The sequence below is a fragment of the Bos javanicus genome, chromosome 2 (assembly GCF_032452875.1).
Source record: "Bos javanicus breed banteng chromosome 2, ARS-OSU_banteng_1.0, whole genome shotgun sequence".
NCBI classification, from domain to species: Eukaryota; Metazoa; Chordata; class Mammalia; order Artiodactyla; family Bovidae; genus Bos; species Bos javanicus.
The window spans coordinates 72,184,277-72,199,932 of NC_083869.1; the positions used below are offsets into that span (position 1 = coordinate 72,184,277).

The 15,656-nt window shown below is 57.2% G+C and overlaps 1 protein-coding gene across 1 annotated transcript; it reads left to right on the plus strand.

Moving 5' to 3' along the window:
• Window positions 1-7,891: 7,891 nt before the first annotated feature.
• Window positions 7,892-13,525, plus strand: INHBB (inhibin subunit beta B). Its single transcript, XM_061439973.1, has 2 exons — window positions 7,892-8,388; window positions 10,854-13,525. Exons 1-2 carry the CDS (start codon window positions 7,938-7,940, stop codon window positions 11,627-11,629), a joined length of 1,227 nt encoding a protein of 408 aa, XP_061295957.1. The 5' UTR covers window positions 7,892-7,937; the 3' UTR covers window positions 11,630-13,525.
• The last annotated feature ends 2,131 nt before the right edge of the window (window positions 13,526-15,656 follow it).

The following is a 15,656-nucleotide window of genomic DNA, read 5'->3' on the forward strand; positions in this document are numbered from 1 at the left end:
CTAAAGATGCTGGTTCCTTCCTCCCTCCATCCCTTCGTCTCCTCTCTCCCTTCCTTCCCCTCTTTCTTTCTTCCTTTCTTTTTCTTTTCCTGTCTCTTTTTTTGGAAGGGTAGAATAGGGCAAATCCTCAAACCCCCAGGGCTTGAGAACAGCTTGCATGAAACAGCTCTGGGCAGATGGGCCCCGTGAGCAGGGAAAGCCTTGAGGACTCTGGCGTTCACCAGGGTCCTGCTCCCGGTTCTATTGATGGCACTAATGCAGACCAACTCTGGGTTCCTTTTACCAGCTCAGAGAACAAGCACATAATAGTTATTTGTCCTTCAATAGGCCAGAACGAAAACACTTCACCCCCTGCACAGTGGGGGCTCCTAATTAGATATAAATACATTTATCCATCAAGCAAAAATCAGAGCCTTTTCTTTTCATTCTTCCTTTTTTTCCTCCAGGATTTCAACTCATAAGCTAATATATGGGGGAAGGGAAGGGGCTAAAAGAGCTGAATGCTCTCAGCCCGAGGAGGGGTGTAAGAAATGCCTCTTTTCTGGGATCAGCAATTGACTAACAGAGGCCTGGGGCCTAGCCTCTGCCAGAGGGAGAGGGCTGAACGTGGAGAGAACTTGACATTAACACAGCTTCAGGAGCCAGTTGACAGGCCTGGGCTCTGGGGGGATGAAGCTGGTAATCGTGCTGGGATTTTTTTTCCTTCTTCTATAACAGTGGTTACTCCAAAGAGTTATCTTCATCGGTTAGACAGAGACCATTGTACTGACTATGAGGATTCAGTTAGTGTGTTCTGTAAGGAAGAGGAGACTGCGTGGAGCACAGCATCACAACGGCCTCTTTCTGAGCTGCTTTACTGCGGGAGCCCCCCAGGGATGGATCCATAAGAATGTGGGGCATAAAGTGCACTGCGGTGTGGAGTGACCTGTGGCAATAGAGGTCCTTAGCTTCACATACATAAATGGATGAACATGTTCATGGTTCTTGTTTAAAAAAGTAAAAAAGATGTCTTGCCTGCACCTGTATACCAGGTTAATTTCCCTTTTTTTTTTTTTTTTTTCCTGTCTTGTCCCTGACTTTCATTAGAACCTGAGAAACCCTGTCTTGGGTCAGCCATGCATTTTTCATGACTGGTGACTCACTGGATGGATGGATCAGGCACACCTCATCCCTCAAGGAGCAGATATAAAGGTCAGTTCTGAAGTTTCAGAATGTCTGAGGACCAAGGAATGACATTTAAGCGGAGTTTGATGCTGGGACCCAAGTGTTCCTGAAGTGGACACAGTTGGGTTTGGAGACCCAAAATAAAGAAGCTTTAGAAATGCTCCCCTTGGCACTTCCCTCGTGGTCCAGGGGTTAAGACTTTGCCTTCCAGTGCATGGGGTGCAGGTTTCGTGTGGCCAAAAAGTCAAAACATAAAACAGAAGCAATAAAGACTTTCAAAATGGTCCACATGAAAAAAATCTTAAAAGAAAAAAAGGAAAAGAAATGCTCCCTTTCTCTGTGTTAGCTGCAAAATAACCAGCTCTTTGGGTTCTGGCCACACACAGGCATCTGGAAGCTGTATACAGGATCTCTCATGGCAGAAATGGGGTGGAAGGAGAGCCTCAATTCTTCCTGCTTATCCCTCTACCTGGCACCAGCTGCCCTGGACTTCTGTCCTGAAGAAAAAGGTCACACCCCACTTCCTTCCTGGTGGTCCTCACTGCCTCCCCAATGCCAGTGGGGGGCACTTCCAGCTCCCAATGTTGCCAAATCTTCTTCAAACACTCCTGCCAAGGGCCACATGCCCTTCTGGCCTTGACACGCCTTTCTGGACTGACAAGGCGCCTCCCCAGCCTCGTCCCCATGGACTTGCCCTTGCTCTTCACCTGGACCACATGTTCTCATCACTTGGGTTCCCCTCAGCCAATCTTCGCTCTCTCACGTCCACCTGGACAACGCCTCCTTCTGCTTCAAGTCTCAGCTCAGATCGTGCCTCCTCTGAGCCTCCTGGCAGATGGAGGTGTTCCTTGTCCTGGCTCCTGCTGCACCACAGGTATCAGCAAGCTGCCCGAGCTGTCTCCCAGTACACCCAGGGGGAGTGGGTGAGCAGGGTCAGGACTTTGATTCTGCGTTGCTAGATCCCCAGCAGTAGTTCAGTGTGGTTATCGAGTGGATAGGAAGGAATTCTGTGCCAGGACTAGTTTGTGATGAACAGTTTGAAGTGGGACACTCACCAAATGCTGTATTTAGCACCTCTATTTTTCCAGAAAAAACCACCAACTTGGACAGCCATCCCTACGGGCCTGCTGTTGAAATAATTCCTGAACATTCAAAACATGTTGAATCCTACTCTCGCATAGCCTCTGGCACCCCTGCCCCCGGTCTCGCTCGGGAAAGAGGATGGGGGCTCCCTATGTTCCCTCAGGCTAGCCCATTCCCAGGAATGGAACCACAAATACAGTGATTTGTGTGGTTCTTGCTAACAGACAGTAGATTTCAGGAGACTGGGTGCTGAGGGAATTAGATCAAGAGGAATGGCTAGACAGAAGCCCTGCAAGGTGATTCTGTGTTGGAGCTGGTTTAGAAACAGCACAGGGCCATGCAAAGGTGTGACATGGCTGTGTCAGATGCTCATGCCAGGTGGGAAGCTGGGGAAGTGGCACGCATGAGGTGGGATGCCCTGTGGATTCACTGGAATTCTTGGCTCTGTGTTTGAACCCCAGGACCACCGGCCAGGTCACACACAGGTGCAGGTGAGCCGGTGCTGAGTTGGGTGCCAGGCATGGATGCTCCTTAGCACACGTGGAGTTTCAGAGATGACTGGCATCATTTCCAGGCCACAGCAGAAGGACTTGGGAATGTGAAGGGCTGCTGGGTCTTGGAAGGTGGGCACTGTCCAGTTGCCCTGGTGAGAAATAAGGGGCTGCCTTATTAAAGTAAGCCTCCCATGCCCACTCTCTCATCAAGGACTTTCCTCAGGATGGAAAATGCATGAGGTGGACTTCCTGAAAGGGCTCTGTGTTGGTGCCTGGGCTTTTATACAGGTCAGCTGGTGGTCCTCTGTCCTTTGTGGTTCCCTGGCTCCATCCTGCTTTGCACCTAGCTCCGGGTTGTCCTGCTCTTGTGCCTGGGGCTGCTGGTGGGCAGGCTGTCTCGTGTGGCCTGGCATGAAGCTCCTGTTCAGATAGCGAGCTGCCCTACAGAGTTATAATGCATGATGGTGATGTCTGGCAGCTGTGGCTTCTTGACCAGTGGTGAAAGTGAACACTGATCCCTGGAACCCAACTCAGACAGAGGCCCCTCTCCACCCCAGGCCTGGAGCATCCATGTTGAGAAGGACTGTGCCCCAACACTCCGTAGGGTCTGTGTGGCCAAGAATTGCATGCTGAGATTCGCTTTTATCATTTGCTTTGTCATTTCTGGACATCTTCGTCAGCTCCAAATTGACACTGAACTAAGGGTTATGCAAAACAAAACAATACACGCTTGTGAGAGCACGTGCTCTGAGCTCCCTGGGGGAAGCCTCTTAATGCTCTGAGTGCCTGGATCCGTGTTGTCGTCATGCTTCCTCCTGCCTTTCCCATTGGGCCTGAGTTCCTTGATGACGTCAGGGAGCCAGCATTCCGTGTGGGGGCGGCCCGGTCCTGCAGCTCTTCTAGAGGGTGTTGGCTGAAGTATTGATGTACGTTATTGTATTCAAAACTGACAGGCGCAGTCACATCCCTGGCTCAGACTGAGGGCTGAGGTCACTCTCAATCTAAAGGAGAACAGAGTCCAGTGCTAAATGAGGCTTTGAAGCAACAGGAAAAGGTCCTTGCCCCTCAGCAGGGAATGGGGAGCTCCCCCACAAAGCACAAGGTGATCTGGAAGAACTCAATTTACACCCTTGGCTCCTGAGGGCTGGGGGATCAGCAGAGGGCGGGATAATCCCAGCTTCTCGAGCAGATGGTTTCTGACTACCGCTTGACCCAGTTCCCTCCCAGCAGATGACTGGCAGCGGGGCTGCAGCTCCTTCATCCGGGGAGCAAAATGTGGACCCTCCTCTGAACCTCATCTTCCCTCCTCCGACCAGCAAGGACATGGTAGCTTTTACCTCTTCCCAGCACCAGGGCGATGATCAGGATGCTGCACATTCACAAAGGCGTGGAGCCCTCCCCTCTTCCCACAGCTTTGCCCAGCTCTGTCCACAATAAGAAGGGTTGCGGGGCTTCTCTGATGGTCCAGTGGTTAAGACTTCACTGCATGGGGCCTGGGTTCAATCCCTAGTCAGGGAACTAAAACCCTGTATGCTGTGGGGTGTGGCCAAAAAATAAACAAATATAAATAAATACAAACATAAATAAATGGGCTTTCCTGGTGGGTCATAGAAGGTAAAGAATCTGCCTGCAATGTGTTAGGCTGGGGTTCAATCCCTGGGTGGGGAAGATTTCCTAGAGAAGGGAATCACCCACTCCAGTATTCTTGCCTGGAGAATTCCATGAACAGAGGAGCCTGGTGGGCCCCAGTCCATGGGGCCACAAAGAATCAAACACAACTGAGTGACTAACACTTTCAGAAAAAAATAAATAAAGGGTTGTAACTGAGAAGGCAAGGAACACTACTGTGAGTTTGCGCTGAGAAGTAGAGGTTTTAAATCCTTTGCTGGCTCACTGACTTCTTTCAATCCATCAATCAGTCAACCAACCAAACACTGGTTCAATAAGTGTACCTGATTACCTTCCAGGTCTGGCATCACACAGAGGCCTGGTCCCTGTCCTGCAGGAACCTGAGGCCCCACACAGGAGAGAGGTGAAGAGGAAACATCTGGGCACTGATCTGAGGGGTAAAACCAGCAGACGACTATTCAGGGCACAAGAAGGCCATGGCGGCTTCGCCAAGAAAAGATTGGGCTGGGTCTTGAGGACTGGGTGTGAGTTTCCCATGTACGTTGGTGGCTGTGGTGATGGGAAGGACCAGTAGACCAGAGCATGTGTGCCTGGCAGAAGAGGCAAGCAAAATCACAAAGGTGGGTTGGGCTGGCTCAGGGCCACCCGTAGAAGGTGGTGGTACAAGCTGCCCAGGAGGCAGAGGTACCTCCTCTCTGCTCAGGGTTTCCCAGGATCTGGGCCAGGGCCAGGGCCAGGGCCAGGGCCAGGGGTGGTAAGCCGAGGGAACAAAGGGCTGTCAGTTTGGGAGTGGCAACGATTTAGGATTTGGAGAAAGCCCTAAGGAACCAGAAGGGTTGCCATTTCGAGGACCCTGCCGGTCCCCTATTTCGGACTTTGGGTTGATAAACCCAGAGCAGCCCATTTTTGTACCGTGGGACAGGCCCTGCGCACCTTTGAGTCGGTTCCTCGGATCGGGAGGGAGGGGGCGCTCCGCCTCTAGACTTGCGGACCTCGGTGAGGCTGCGGTCCGGCTGAGGCTAAACGGCTGGCCTGAGAAGCTTGCGATGAGGGGCCGCGGGTGCTGGGGGGAGCCCTGAGCCTGAGGCCGCGGTCCACCTCGGTTGTCCCGGGCTCCCAGACACGCTAAGAAAGCTAAACTCCCTGCAGTTCCGTTGTTATGCGGCGCATTCACTGTGGGTGGGGGTCTAGGCAGTTGAGACGAGAGCGCAAGGCCGCGTTCCTGCTGCACCCTAGGAGCACCGTCCTGTTGCTCCACATGGTGGTAGGGACGCCAGGTGGAACAGAAGGAACGGACTGCACTTGGGGTTCTGGACGAGGCTGGGATTCTGGTGTTCACTGACAGCGTCTTTCGTCTAGTGGCCTAAGAACGGCAGCCTTGGAAAGGTAGTTTCTTGAGTTCTGTGAGGAACTTGGCTCCATTGCCTACTTTAGGGCTCCCCACCAGTCAGTGTGATAATAGTCGTTACTGTGCCCCGTGTACGCACGAGGCGGCAGAGACTAGGATGGGAAGGCTCTAGCCACGGTCACTCCGGCAAGGCCGGCCGTAGCGGAGCCTCGATTGGGACCTGGCTTTGTCTGAGGCCAAGATTTGCCAACTAGGGGGGTGGCGGCCGCAGTGGTGCTGGAAGCCTCTCCAGCCTGGCAAGCCCAGAGCTCGGGAGACTCATGGGCCGCGAGGCCGGTTCCCCATGCAGTCGAGGAGCTTCTCGGGGAGCGGCGCCGGCAGAGGTAGCGGCCCCCCAGACCCCTCCAGTGTGCAGGGTCCACGTCTCACTCAGCATGCTGGCGGCCCGGGGCGCTCTGCTCCGGCACTGCAGCCCCGGAGCGACATCCACCGGCGGAGCCAGTCCGCGGCGCCCGCGGCCGCCCCGCCGCCCCCGCCTTGCCGCGGCCTGCGAAGGAGCACCCCAGGAAGGCCGGGGGCGGCTGCGGCGAGGAGAGGTGCCTCTCATGGGCGGGGAAGGAGGCGGAAGGGACTAGGACAGGGCCTGCGCGGCCGCCGGGAGGAGACGAGCGCTGGGATCCTGGGTCGGAGAGCCCGTCGGTGCCGCCCGCCGCCCAGCCGGGCGGGGGTCCGGGGCGCCCACGTGGTGAGAAAGTTTAGAGACCGCAGAAGTGGCCCGGTCTTGTGGGGTGGGGAGGGGAGGGGAGCCAGCCGGTTCGCTCCTCCTTCTCGCTAAAGCAGAAGGAAAAGAGCGGAGGGAAGCTGGGGTGGGCGGGGAGCGGGCAGCATCAACCTGAACAGATTCCGCCTCCCCCTCCCCCTGCATCCCCCCCGCAACCCCGGGAAGCGGAGCGGGGAGGCGCGGAAAGTCTCCTCCCGCACGGCCAGGGCGAGATCGCCTCCCCGCCCCCCCCCCTTTTTTTTCCTGCCAACCTCTATCACAACGCGCGCGCACATACGGAGATTGTGCGGCTTTTTTTTCACCCTTGGGAGAAAAAACGAGGAGAGTAAAAGAAGAGGGCAAAGCGAAGAACTCCTCCTCGGCGGGCTCCGCACTCTGCCGCGACCGGGCACAGGGACGCGGCCGCCACCCGCCGCTCTCTCCCGGCCCTGCGGCGTGTGCCGGCGGGAGAGCCAGCAAGGGTACCCTCGCCGGGGACGCGGTGAGACTTTTAGGAGCTCGAACCGACATCGCCGTCGCCGCGCAAGCAGAAAAGACCCGGACGAGGAGGGCCCCGCCGCCGCCTAGCCTGGCGCTCGGAGCTCCGCCGGCCCGCGCAGGCGGGCGGAGGGAGGCAGGCGGCGAGGAGGCGGGCGGAGCAGAGGACCCGCCGGAGCGCGCAGCGGCCGGCCCGCCTGCCCGCCTGCTGGTGGATGCGGCGCCCCGGGAGCCTGGAGACAACTTTGCCTTGTGACGCGCCGCGAGGACTGCAGGGCCCGCGGTCCCGGGCTCCGCGCCGCCTCTGAGCGGGCCCTCGCTCCGCGGCGCTCCCGGCACCGCACTCGCTCCGCTGTCCGCCCGCCAACCCGCGGAGAGGACGACCCGCCCGTCGCCACCTCCCGCGGCCCTTCCTCGGTGTTAGGCGGCGAGGGCGAGGCGCTCAGGTGCGAGCGCGGGGCCCCGCCGCAGCGCCCGCCGCAGCGCCGCGCCAAGCCGCGCCCGGCTCCGCTCTGGGGGCTCGGGCGCCTTCGCTTCCTTCTCGCCCAAGTTGCGTCGACCGGCCCTTTTGCCACCTTCCGAGCCCGGCCGCCAAGCCGCCGCTGCCGCTGCTTTCACTTCACCCGAGCGGGGGCAGCGGGGCCCCGACGCGGAGAGGATGGTGGAAAAGCTGCGGATGCCGAGGCGCCCCGAGACGCCCGTGCGGCAGTAACCCTCCGGCCCCTGCCTCGCCAGGGCGCCTCTCCGGCCTCCCGGGGCCCACGGCGCCCCTTCCCCGCCGCGCGGGAACCCCCGCAGCCCGACCGGGCCCCCTCCCTCTGTGAGCCGGCTGCGGCCCTCCCGGCGGGCGGGCGGAGGCCCGGGCGGGGGCGGGGCGGGGCGGCGCGCCGGGAGCCGTGAGCCGCCCTGCGCTCGGCTCGGCTCGCCTCGCGGCGGGCGCCCTCGTCGCCAGCGGCGCACCATGGACGGGCTGCCCGGTCGGGCGCTGGGGGCCGCCTGCCTTTTGATGCTGGCGGTGGGCTCGCTGGGGCCCGGGGTCTGGGGCTCTCCCACGCCCCCGCCGTTGCCCGCCGCGCCGCAACCGCCCCCGGCGCCGCCCGGAGCCCCCGGCGGCTCGCAGGACACCTGCACGTCGTGCGGCGGCTTCCGGCGGCCGGAGGAGCTGGGCCGGGTAGACGGCGACTTCCTGGAGGCGGTGAAGCGGCACATCTTGAACCGCCTGCAGATGCGGGGCCGGCCCAACATCACACACGCCGTGCCCAAGGCCGCCATGGTCACGGCCCTGCGCAAGCTGCACGCGGGCAAGGTGCGCGAGGACGGCCGGGTGGAGATCCCGCACCTCGACGGCCACGCCAGCCCGGGTGCCGACGGCCAGGAGCGCGTCTCCGAGATCATCAGCTTCGCCGAGACAGGTGGGTCGGTCCCTCGAGCGGCCCTCGCTATCTCCTCCACCCTCTTCTCTTCGCTGACTCTGGCCGCCGCCGCCGCAGCCCGCGCGCCCTGGGGGAAACCCGGACTGCTGGCTCGGCCCTCTCGCCTCCGACCCTGTGCGCTCCGACCGGGTTGCGGTCCTCTTCTCGAAGGCAGCAACCCCTTCCTACTCTCCTATCCCCGCCGAGGAGCGCTCTGTCCTCCACCCCTGCTCTCCGAAACGGGCCCCAGCGCCTTTGGGCGCGCGTCCCCCTCCCGGCGGACGCGTGCGGCCCTGGCTCCGCGGGCACTCGCTTGGTGATTGCTTAATGTTTTTGTTTCCCACGATCGGAGTGTAGGCTTAGCAGTATAGATGGAGATGTGTGTGCTTGTTGATATCCGTGGGCCGGAGGAGTGTGTGTGTGTGTGTGTGACTGTGTGTGTGTGTGTGTGTGTGTGTGCCTGCGTGAGAGGCCCCTGGGGCCGCTTCCATCGCCGGGCGGCGTGGGCTTGCCAGGATTGCTGAAGCTTCGCTGGGGAGAGCTAGGCAACCTCTCTTCCGATTGTGTGGGCACCGGAATCGGTGGAAGGCAGGCTTCTCAACAGGTCCCATCATTTACGCAGAGAAAGGCTGCAGCTCAGGGGGCAGCCCCGTGCCTCTCGGCTTGCTTGGGAGCTGAGGCAGCTCCCTGGCTTTAGAGCCAGCAGAGTTCCTACTTAACAAAGGGTTGGAGTCCTTTCTGGAATGTTCCTCCGGCCCTATATTGCAATTTTTTTTTACCACTGTCAGAATATAAAAATCAAGCGAGGAAAAACATCTTTCGAACTTTAAAAGAAGGAGAAAAATGTGCTCGCGCTGAAATGCTGCAAGTGCTTTCGGCTCTGCTGTCCTTTTCAGGACTTGAATGAGCCAGGCTGGCTTTTGTGCCTGGAGCTCAGCCCCATTTGTGCAGGGGGACTGCCGAGAAGGTCGCAGGGGGAAGCTCGGGTTTGGGCAGGGCAGGGTGGGCAGGGAGCCTTGGGGGGGTGGTGGAGAGTTGGTGGCAGTTGTGTCCCCAGGCTGCGAATGCCTCCCCCCAACCCCCAAGGCAGCAGGCAGACTGTGCAGGTGCCGCCTGGGGATGAAAAGGGATGAAAAGTTTTGCATGGCCGGGTGTGGAGAAAAGCAGAGACAATCAGGGCTGGTTTGTGCTTAGAAAGAAATGCATTGCCGTTTTAGCTGTCCGACAGAGTCAGGGGAATCTGGACATGCAATTAGAGAGCTTGGATTAAAAGGTGCTTTGGGGCCCAGAGCAGAAATGTGATTCTGGAAGGTCGAGGAGGCCTTTTGGTCCCGGTGGCACAAAATGACAGCGGGGGCTGTTATATTTCTGGTCGGTTCCACGGAGCCAGCTCTTTGACTTATAAATAACAGATTCAGGTCACAGGCAGCTCGTCCAAGACCAGCTTTTAAGGCTGCACTTTCCCCCATTTCAAAGTCAGATGTCAGTGTTATTAGAGGAGCCAGGCGAGGCCTGAGGAGGGGGCTGGGAGGGGGGCAGTGGTAGGAGGTTTGATAAAACCAGCCGAGGCCACACAGTTGGCTTATTTGTTCTTCCTGGAGGAAAAAAAAAAAAAAAGTAGGGATCGTCAGAGAGCAGGGTCACTGAAATGTAGGATGAGAAAGGATTCTTCTCTCAGTTGGCATGGCCTCTCTTCTTGTTGAGCTGAATTATTGAGACCACTAATAAACCAATTCTCCTTATCGATGGAGACTTCAAATATGCCATTCACGGAGAGCCAGTGTCTCATGAAAGGGGTGGACTTCAAGTTTCAAGACTGCACGCCCTGTCCCTTGGAAGTACTCGGAAGCAAAGGCTGCACTTTGCAGCCTGCAAAGCACACGTTCCTGTGTCAGAAATCTGAGCAGAGCTGGCTTGTTTGCAGTGGAGGTTCCACTGGGGGTTGGATCAGATCATGCTTAGGTAAACACTGGAAAGAGGCTGTAGGTGGCTCAGCTGGATTTTGCAATGCCCTAAGTTAACCAAAAAAAAAAAAAGAAAGAACCCAAACTCTGCTAAAACAACCCACCCCAAATCCTTAGTGAGATCCTGGTTTTGTTTTTCAGATTTCACAGATACCCATAACAACTTGTTAAGATCTTGGCCTCCTGACAAATTCCTCCGTTGAGCTTTGAGGCCTGACAGCCTGTCTCCAGGGAACCCTGGCCTGGGAGAGGTGAGGCCGGTTTTCTAGGCCCGGACCCTCCGGCTCCAACCTGGTCCGGGCTTCTCAATAGGAAACAATCTTCCCTGCCTCTCCCAGGTTACCGTTGGAGGCCGCGGCCCCAGGAGTGGTATTTCTGGTCAGGACGGTCCTCCAGCTGCTCGGCCAGGGCCCGGTCCAGCGTCATGCGGCAGAATGTGTTTTCTGCAGTGCCTAGTGTTCTCCTTGATCTAACTTGGCCTGGTCTCTCGCTTCTCCGCAGATGGCCTGGCCTCCTCCCGGGTCCGCCTGTACTTCTTCATCTCCAACGAAGGCAACCAGAACCTGTTTGTGGTGCAGGCCAGCCTGTGGCTCTACCTGAAGCTGCTGCCCTACGTCCTGGAGAAGGGCGGCCGGCGGAAGGTGCGGGTCAAGGTGTACTTCCAGGAGCAGGGCCCTGGCGACCGCTGGGCCGCGGTGGAGAAGCGCGTGGACCTCAAGCGCAGCGGCTGGCACACCTTCCCACTCACCGAACCCATCCAGGCCCTGTTCTCGCGGGGCGAGCGGCGTCTCAGCCTGGACGTGCAGTGCGACAGCTGCCGGGAGCTGGCCGTGGTGCCCGTGTTCGTGGACCCGGGCGAGGAGTCGCACCGGCCCTTCGTGGTGGTCCAGGCGCGGCTGGGCGACAGCAGGCACCGCATCCGCAAGCGGGGCCTGGAGTGCGACGGGAGGACCAACCTGTGTTGCCGGCAGCAGTTCTTCATCGACTTCCGCCTCATCGGCTGGAACGACTGGATCATTGCGCCCACCGGCTACTATGGGAACTACTGCGAGGGCAGCTGCCCTGCCTACCTGGCGGGGGTGCCAGGCTCGGCCTCGTCCTTCCACACGGCCGTGGTAAACCAGTACCGCATGCGGGGGCTGAACCCGGGCACCGTGAACTCCTGCTGTATCCCCACCAAGCTGAGCACCATGTCCATGCTCTACTTCGACGACGAGTACAACATCGTCAAGCGGGACGTGCCCAACATGATCGTGGAGGAGTGCGGCTGCGCTTGAGGGCGCGGCTCCATTGGGGCATGGGGACGAGGGTGTGGCAAGTGGAGCGCGGTGATGCCCGGGAGGTGCCCGGGGCCAGCCTGAGATCTTTTCTTGCTTCCTCATCCAGCAATCTGTCAAAAACAGAGGGAGAACCCTCCATGGACACGAAGGACTGGACAATGCACACGTAGACGCGCACAGCCAGACGCATCCTGCCACCCACATGGCAGCCTCCGGGATCCCAGCAAGTGTATGCGGTGATAAATAGCAGCTCAGCCACAAATGCCTGTCACTCGGAGAGAATGGGGTGAACAGCCACCGTCCCCCCACGGCCCCCCAGCTGGCCTGGCCACTCTGAATCGCGCCTTCCGAGCACACAGAAAAGCACAAAGACAAGAGACACAGAGGGAGAGAGAGTGAGCGAACCCGGAGCTTGGAGAGGAGCAGCAGATGCGGGGGTAGGGAGCAGGCAGCCTACAGAGGGCCGCCAGTCCCCCTGTGCCTGTGCAAGGCCTCCGGGGTCCCTACATCTCTTGGCTGCAACATGTGGGCTTGCTCCCCTGGCCTGGGATCCTTCCTGCTGTGGGGAGCCGGGCAGCCTGTCCTTTCCCATCCTTGGAGAAGGAGGCCCAAATAGGCTACCACCTGCCAGAGACCGGAGACCATGGAGCTGTGGTAGTGACCATTTGACTGTCGCTTGGGGCCCTGGTGTGACTTCTGTGTGTGTGTGTATTTTGGGGGTGGGGAGGGAGGGAGAGGAGAAGGGTCTTAATTTGATGCTTTAACTGATCACTAGCAGTTGAATGGTCATTCATTCCGGTTGTATAATTGAAAAGGGACTTTTCTACCAGGTCTGACCTTTTAAGTTAAAATCTGAACTGTTCCAAGTGGAACAAAAAAAGTTGCAATCTGTGCCCTTCCCTGGGGAGATTCCTCTAGGACTGGTTAGGGAGGGGTGGAAATGACTCTTAGGCAATGGGAGGGCGAGCTCTTAGAAAGGAGGGAATGGTGGGGTGAAGGCATTCTGGAGATGCTCGGGGGGTGGGGTTGCCCCTTCTGCAGGGGTTGAGGGAGGGGAGCAGTTGAACGGGTCTGGGGAAAAGGGAGAGGCTTTCAGCTGCTTTGCAAAAGTGGCCCATGTGGGCTCTGGCCACCAGGGCCAGCCACGGATGTGGCCCCTACCTGCTCACCCGCCCCCTTCCTAGCACTTGCACACCCGCCTGAACGCACATGATACAACCCTTGCCCATCCGCTTGTATCCAGAAGTGGCCCTTGGCAGAGCATTGAGCTCACCCCAGAGGTCCAAGTGCCATGTGAACTATGCAATTTAAAGGGTTGACCCACACTAGATGTAACTGGACTCGTACGACTCTTTTTATATTTTTTTATACTTGAAATGAAATCCTTTGCTTCTTTTTTAAGCGAATGATTGCTTTTAATGTTTGCACTGATTTAGTTGCATGATTAGTCAGAAACTGCCATTTGAAAAAAGAAGTTATTTTTATAGCAGCGAAAAAAAATACAGTTAAATGTATTATACATAATTTTGGAACCAAAGAGGCCAACAGATCAGTTTTAATTTTTATTAGATGGTGAGGCCATCTTTATGAGGTGGATGTTCTGAACAATCCCTTGAGTGGCCTGCCAATGTTTCAGGGTATACATGGATTTTGTTTATTCAGTTTGATGTGTCTTTTCTATCCTTACACACCCAGAAGCTAGAGTAAAAACGACAATGGTAGAATGCAGGTGTGTATCCTTAAATCCCCATCTTTATGTTTATTTAATAAAGCTCCCCTTAGGTTCTGTTTCATAATAATTTAAAACCAAACAATTTTTTCCCATAGACTTGCTGTTAAAGTATTTTACATTTGTGTACAGTTGAAGAAAATAAAAGATGGAGTGCCACGGGCTCCCTGCCTTGTGTGATATCTGGGGTGGTGGGCTCCAGGCTGGAGGGGGCAGCTGGGGGGAGGGTGAGTCCAGGTGTCCGACTTTGAAGCCAGTGCCTCCCTGGGCCGCACCCGGCACTCTTTTGAGTCCTTGCCACAAGCTCGGATGTCAGGCAGAGTCTAGGAAAAATGGCAGGAGATCAAAATGAAGGACAATTAGCAAATTCATGAATTACACATTTGTTTACCCTTCTAGTCCCAAGACTAATTATGTTGCACCAGGGCCGAGTGTATTACCATTTGAAAGTGCCAGTGAAGCCCCTGTCCCTGGGAGGAAATGTGAAACCTGAGAGGTTGAAGCCCACCTGACCCCATGCCCATCTCTGTTTATTAATAGAGATGACTGCAACTGGGAAGAGGTTAATATCTTGGAATGGAAGCCAGAAGCAAGGCTTCCATCTATCCTGAGGATGCCAGTTGTCCTTTTGCTGTGGGGGTTTTAGCAGGTGGTAGATTGGGTGGTGGTGGTAGTAACACATGCCCAACTACAGTTGAAGGGATTCCTGGAGATACCCACTGGATGGTGTTATCAGGCAACCCTTGTATCATACCTTTGCGGGAAATGATTTCATCTTTGTTTCCTAGGGTTTGGAATCTGAGGCTCAGAGAGTTTCAGGGCTTATCTGAGGTCACACAGCCAGGACAGGCACCCTGGGCACTGGAGTCCACGTGCCATGGCTGGTCTTCTTGTTTCCCTGGGAGGACTTTGGGGCTAAGACCTTGCCTTCATCAGAGGCCCTCTGGGGTCAGAGGGGCTGCAACTTGTAGCTTGGGGGGGTCACATGGGGTCTTCCCAGAAACCTCAGGGCATTTGAGTAGTGGGACCTTAAGGGGTTATATCTAACCCCATTAAGCAACAATGGGGAAACTGGAGAGGCCCACCTCAATCCACATGGTCAGCTGGTGGCAGGAGGCAGCCTCTGGCCTCTGTCTTTTTCCATCCTTCTCTCGTTCAAGAGAGCTACTGCCCTGCCAGGCGTTTGTCTGAGGGGTGGATTTGTTACCCTGTGAAATATAGAGATGGTATGAAAATTAGTGGGGGCTAAGAACAAAATTTCACGAAGACAGGACTGGCCTGGGCACATTAGGGTGTAGAGGTTACCATCCAGCTGCCTGTGGCTCTGTGGTGGTCTAAGCCCTCAGCCTAGCCCCTACCCTGGCCCTGGCCCAGAAATTTTTGTTGCAGCCTCCAAGAGGGGGCGGCATGTGAGTCACCAGCGTGTTTCTGCTCTTCGGATGCTGAGCATCCCCAGGCACCCTCCTGGGTCACAGGGTGGCCCGTGGGTCCCACAGGAGCCCAGGAAATTCCCAGGACTTGAAGTGGGAGGCCAGTGGCTGGCATGCACCTGAGGGGTGCCCTGCTGCCCTGAGCTGGCCTGTGTGTGCCTCTGTGGAGTCAGGCCCCCTGGGGGATGGCAGGTGGCTCCTCCTGTTCTCGTGAGGACAGACAGCAGGGCTGGGGCTTCTTCTCCAGTGGGGTCACTTGGCTTCCTTCCTGTGCATCTGTGGTCCTTGCCTCTCTGTTCCTTTTCTTCTGCCTGTGGCCCTTCCCCCATTTGCATCCCTTCTCTTCCCAGGGGGCCTTGCTTCGGGTCCCACCTCTCCCCAGAGGTTCCCTGGAGCCCCAGTGCAGCCCAGAGAGTGAGCCTCCCAAGCCGTCCACTAGATCCAGTGCCTCTGACCCTGGACCCTCCTGCTGTCCTTCCCTCTGTCCCTTCCTTCCTTCTTCAGGCCACCAGGCTGTTGCTGCTGCTGCTAAGTCGCTTCAGTTGTGTCCGACTCTGTGCGACCCCATAGACGGCAGCCCACCCGGCTTCCCTGTCCCTGGGATTCTCCAGGCAAGAACACTGGAGTGGGTTGCCATTTCCTTCTCCAAAGCATGAAAGGGAAAAGTGAAAGTGAAGTCGCTCAGTCGGGTCCGACTCTAGCGACCCCATGGTCTGCAGCCTACCAGGCTTCTCCATCCATGGGATTTTCCAGGCAAAAGTACTGGAGTGGGGTCCCATTGCCCTCTCCAACCAGGCTGTTAGCCCTTCACAGGACCAGTGGGTCAGGCCAGGCCAGCCAGAGCCATCACTGCTGGCCCTACCTG

Coding starts and splice junctions, on each gene's coding strand:
- INHBB (XM_061439973.1), top strand. CDS start 7,938: ATGGACGGGCTGCCCGGTCGGGCGCTGGGGGCCGCCTGCCTTTTGATG. Junction 8,389..10,853: donor CATCAGCTTCGCCGAGACAG/GTGGGTCGGTCC, acceptor GCTTCTCCGCAG/ATGGCCTGGCCTCCTCCCGG.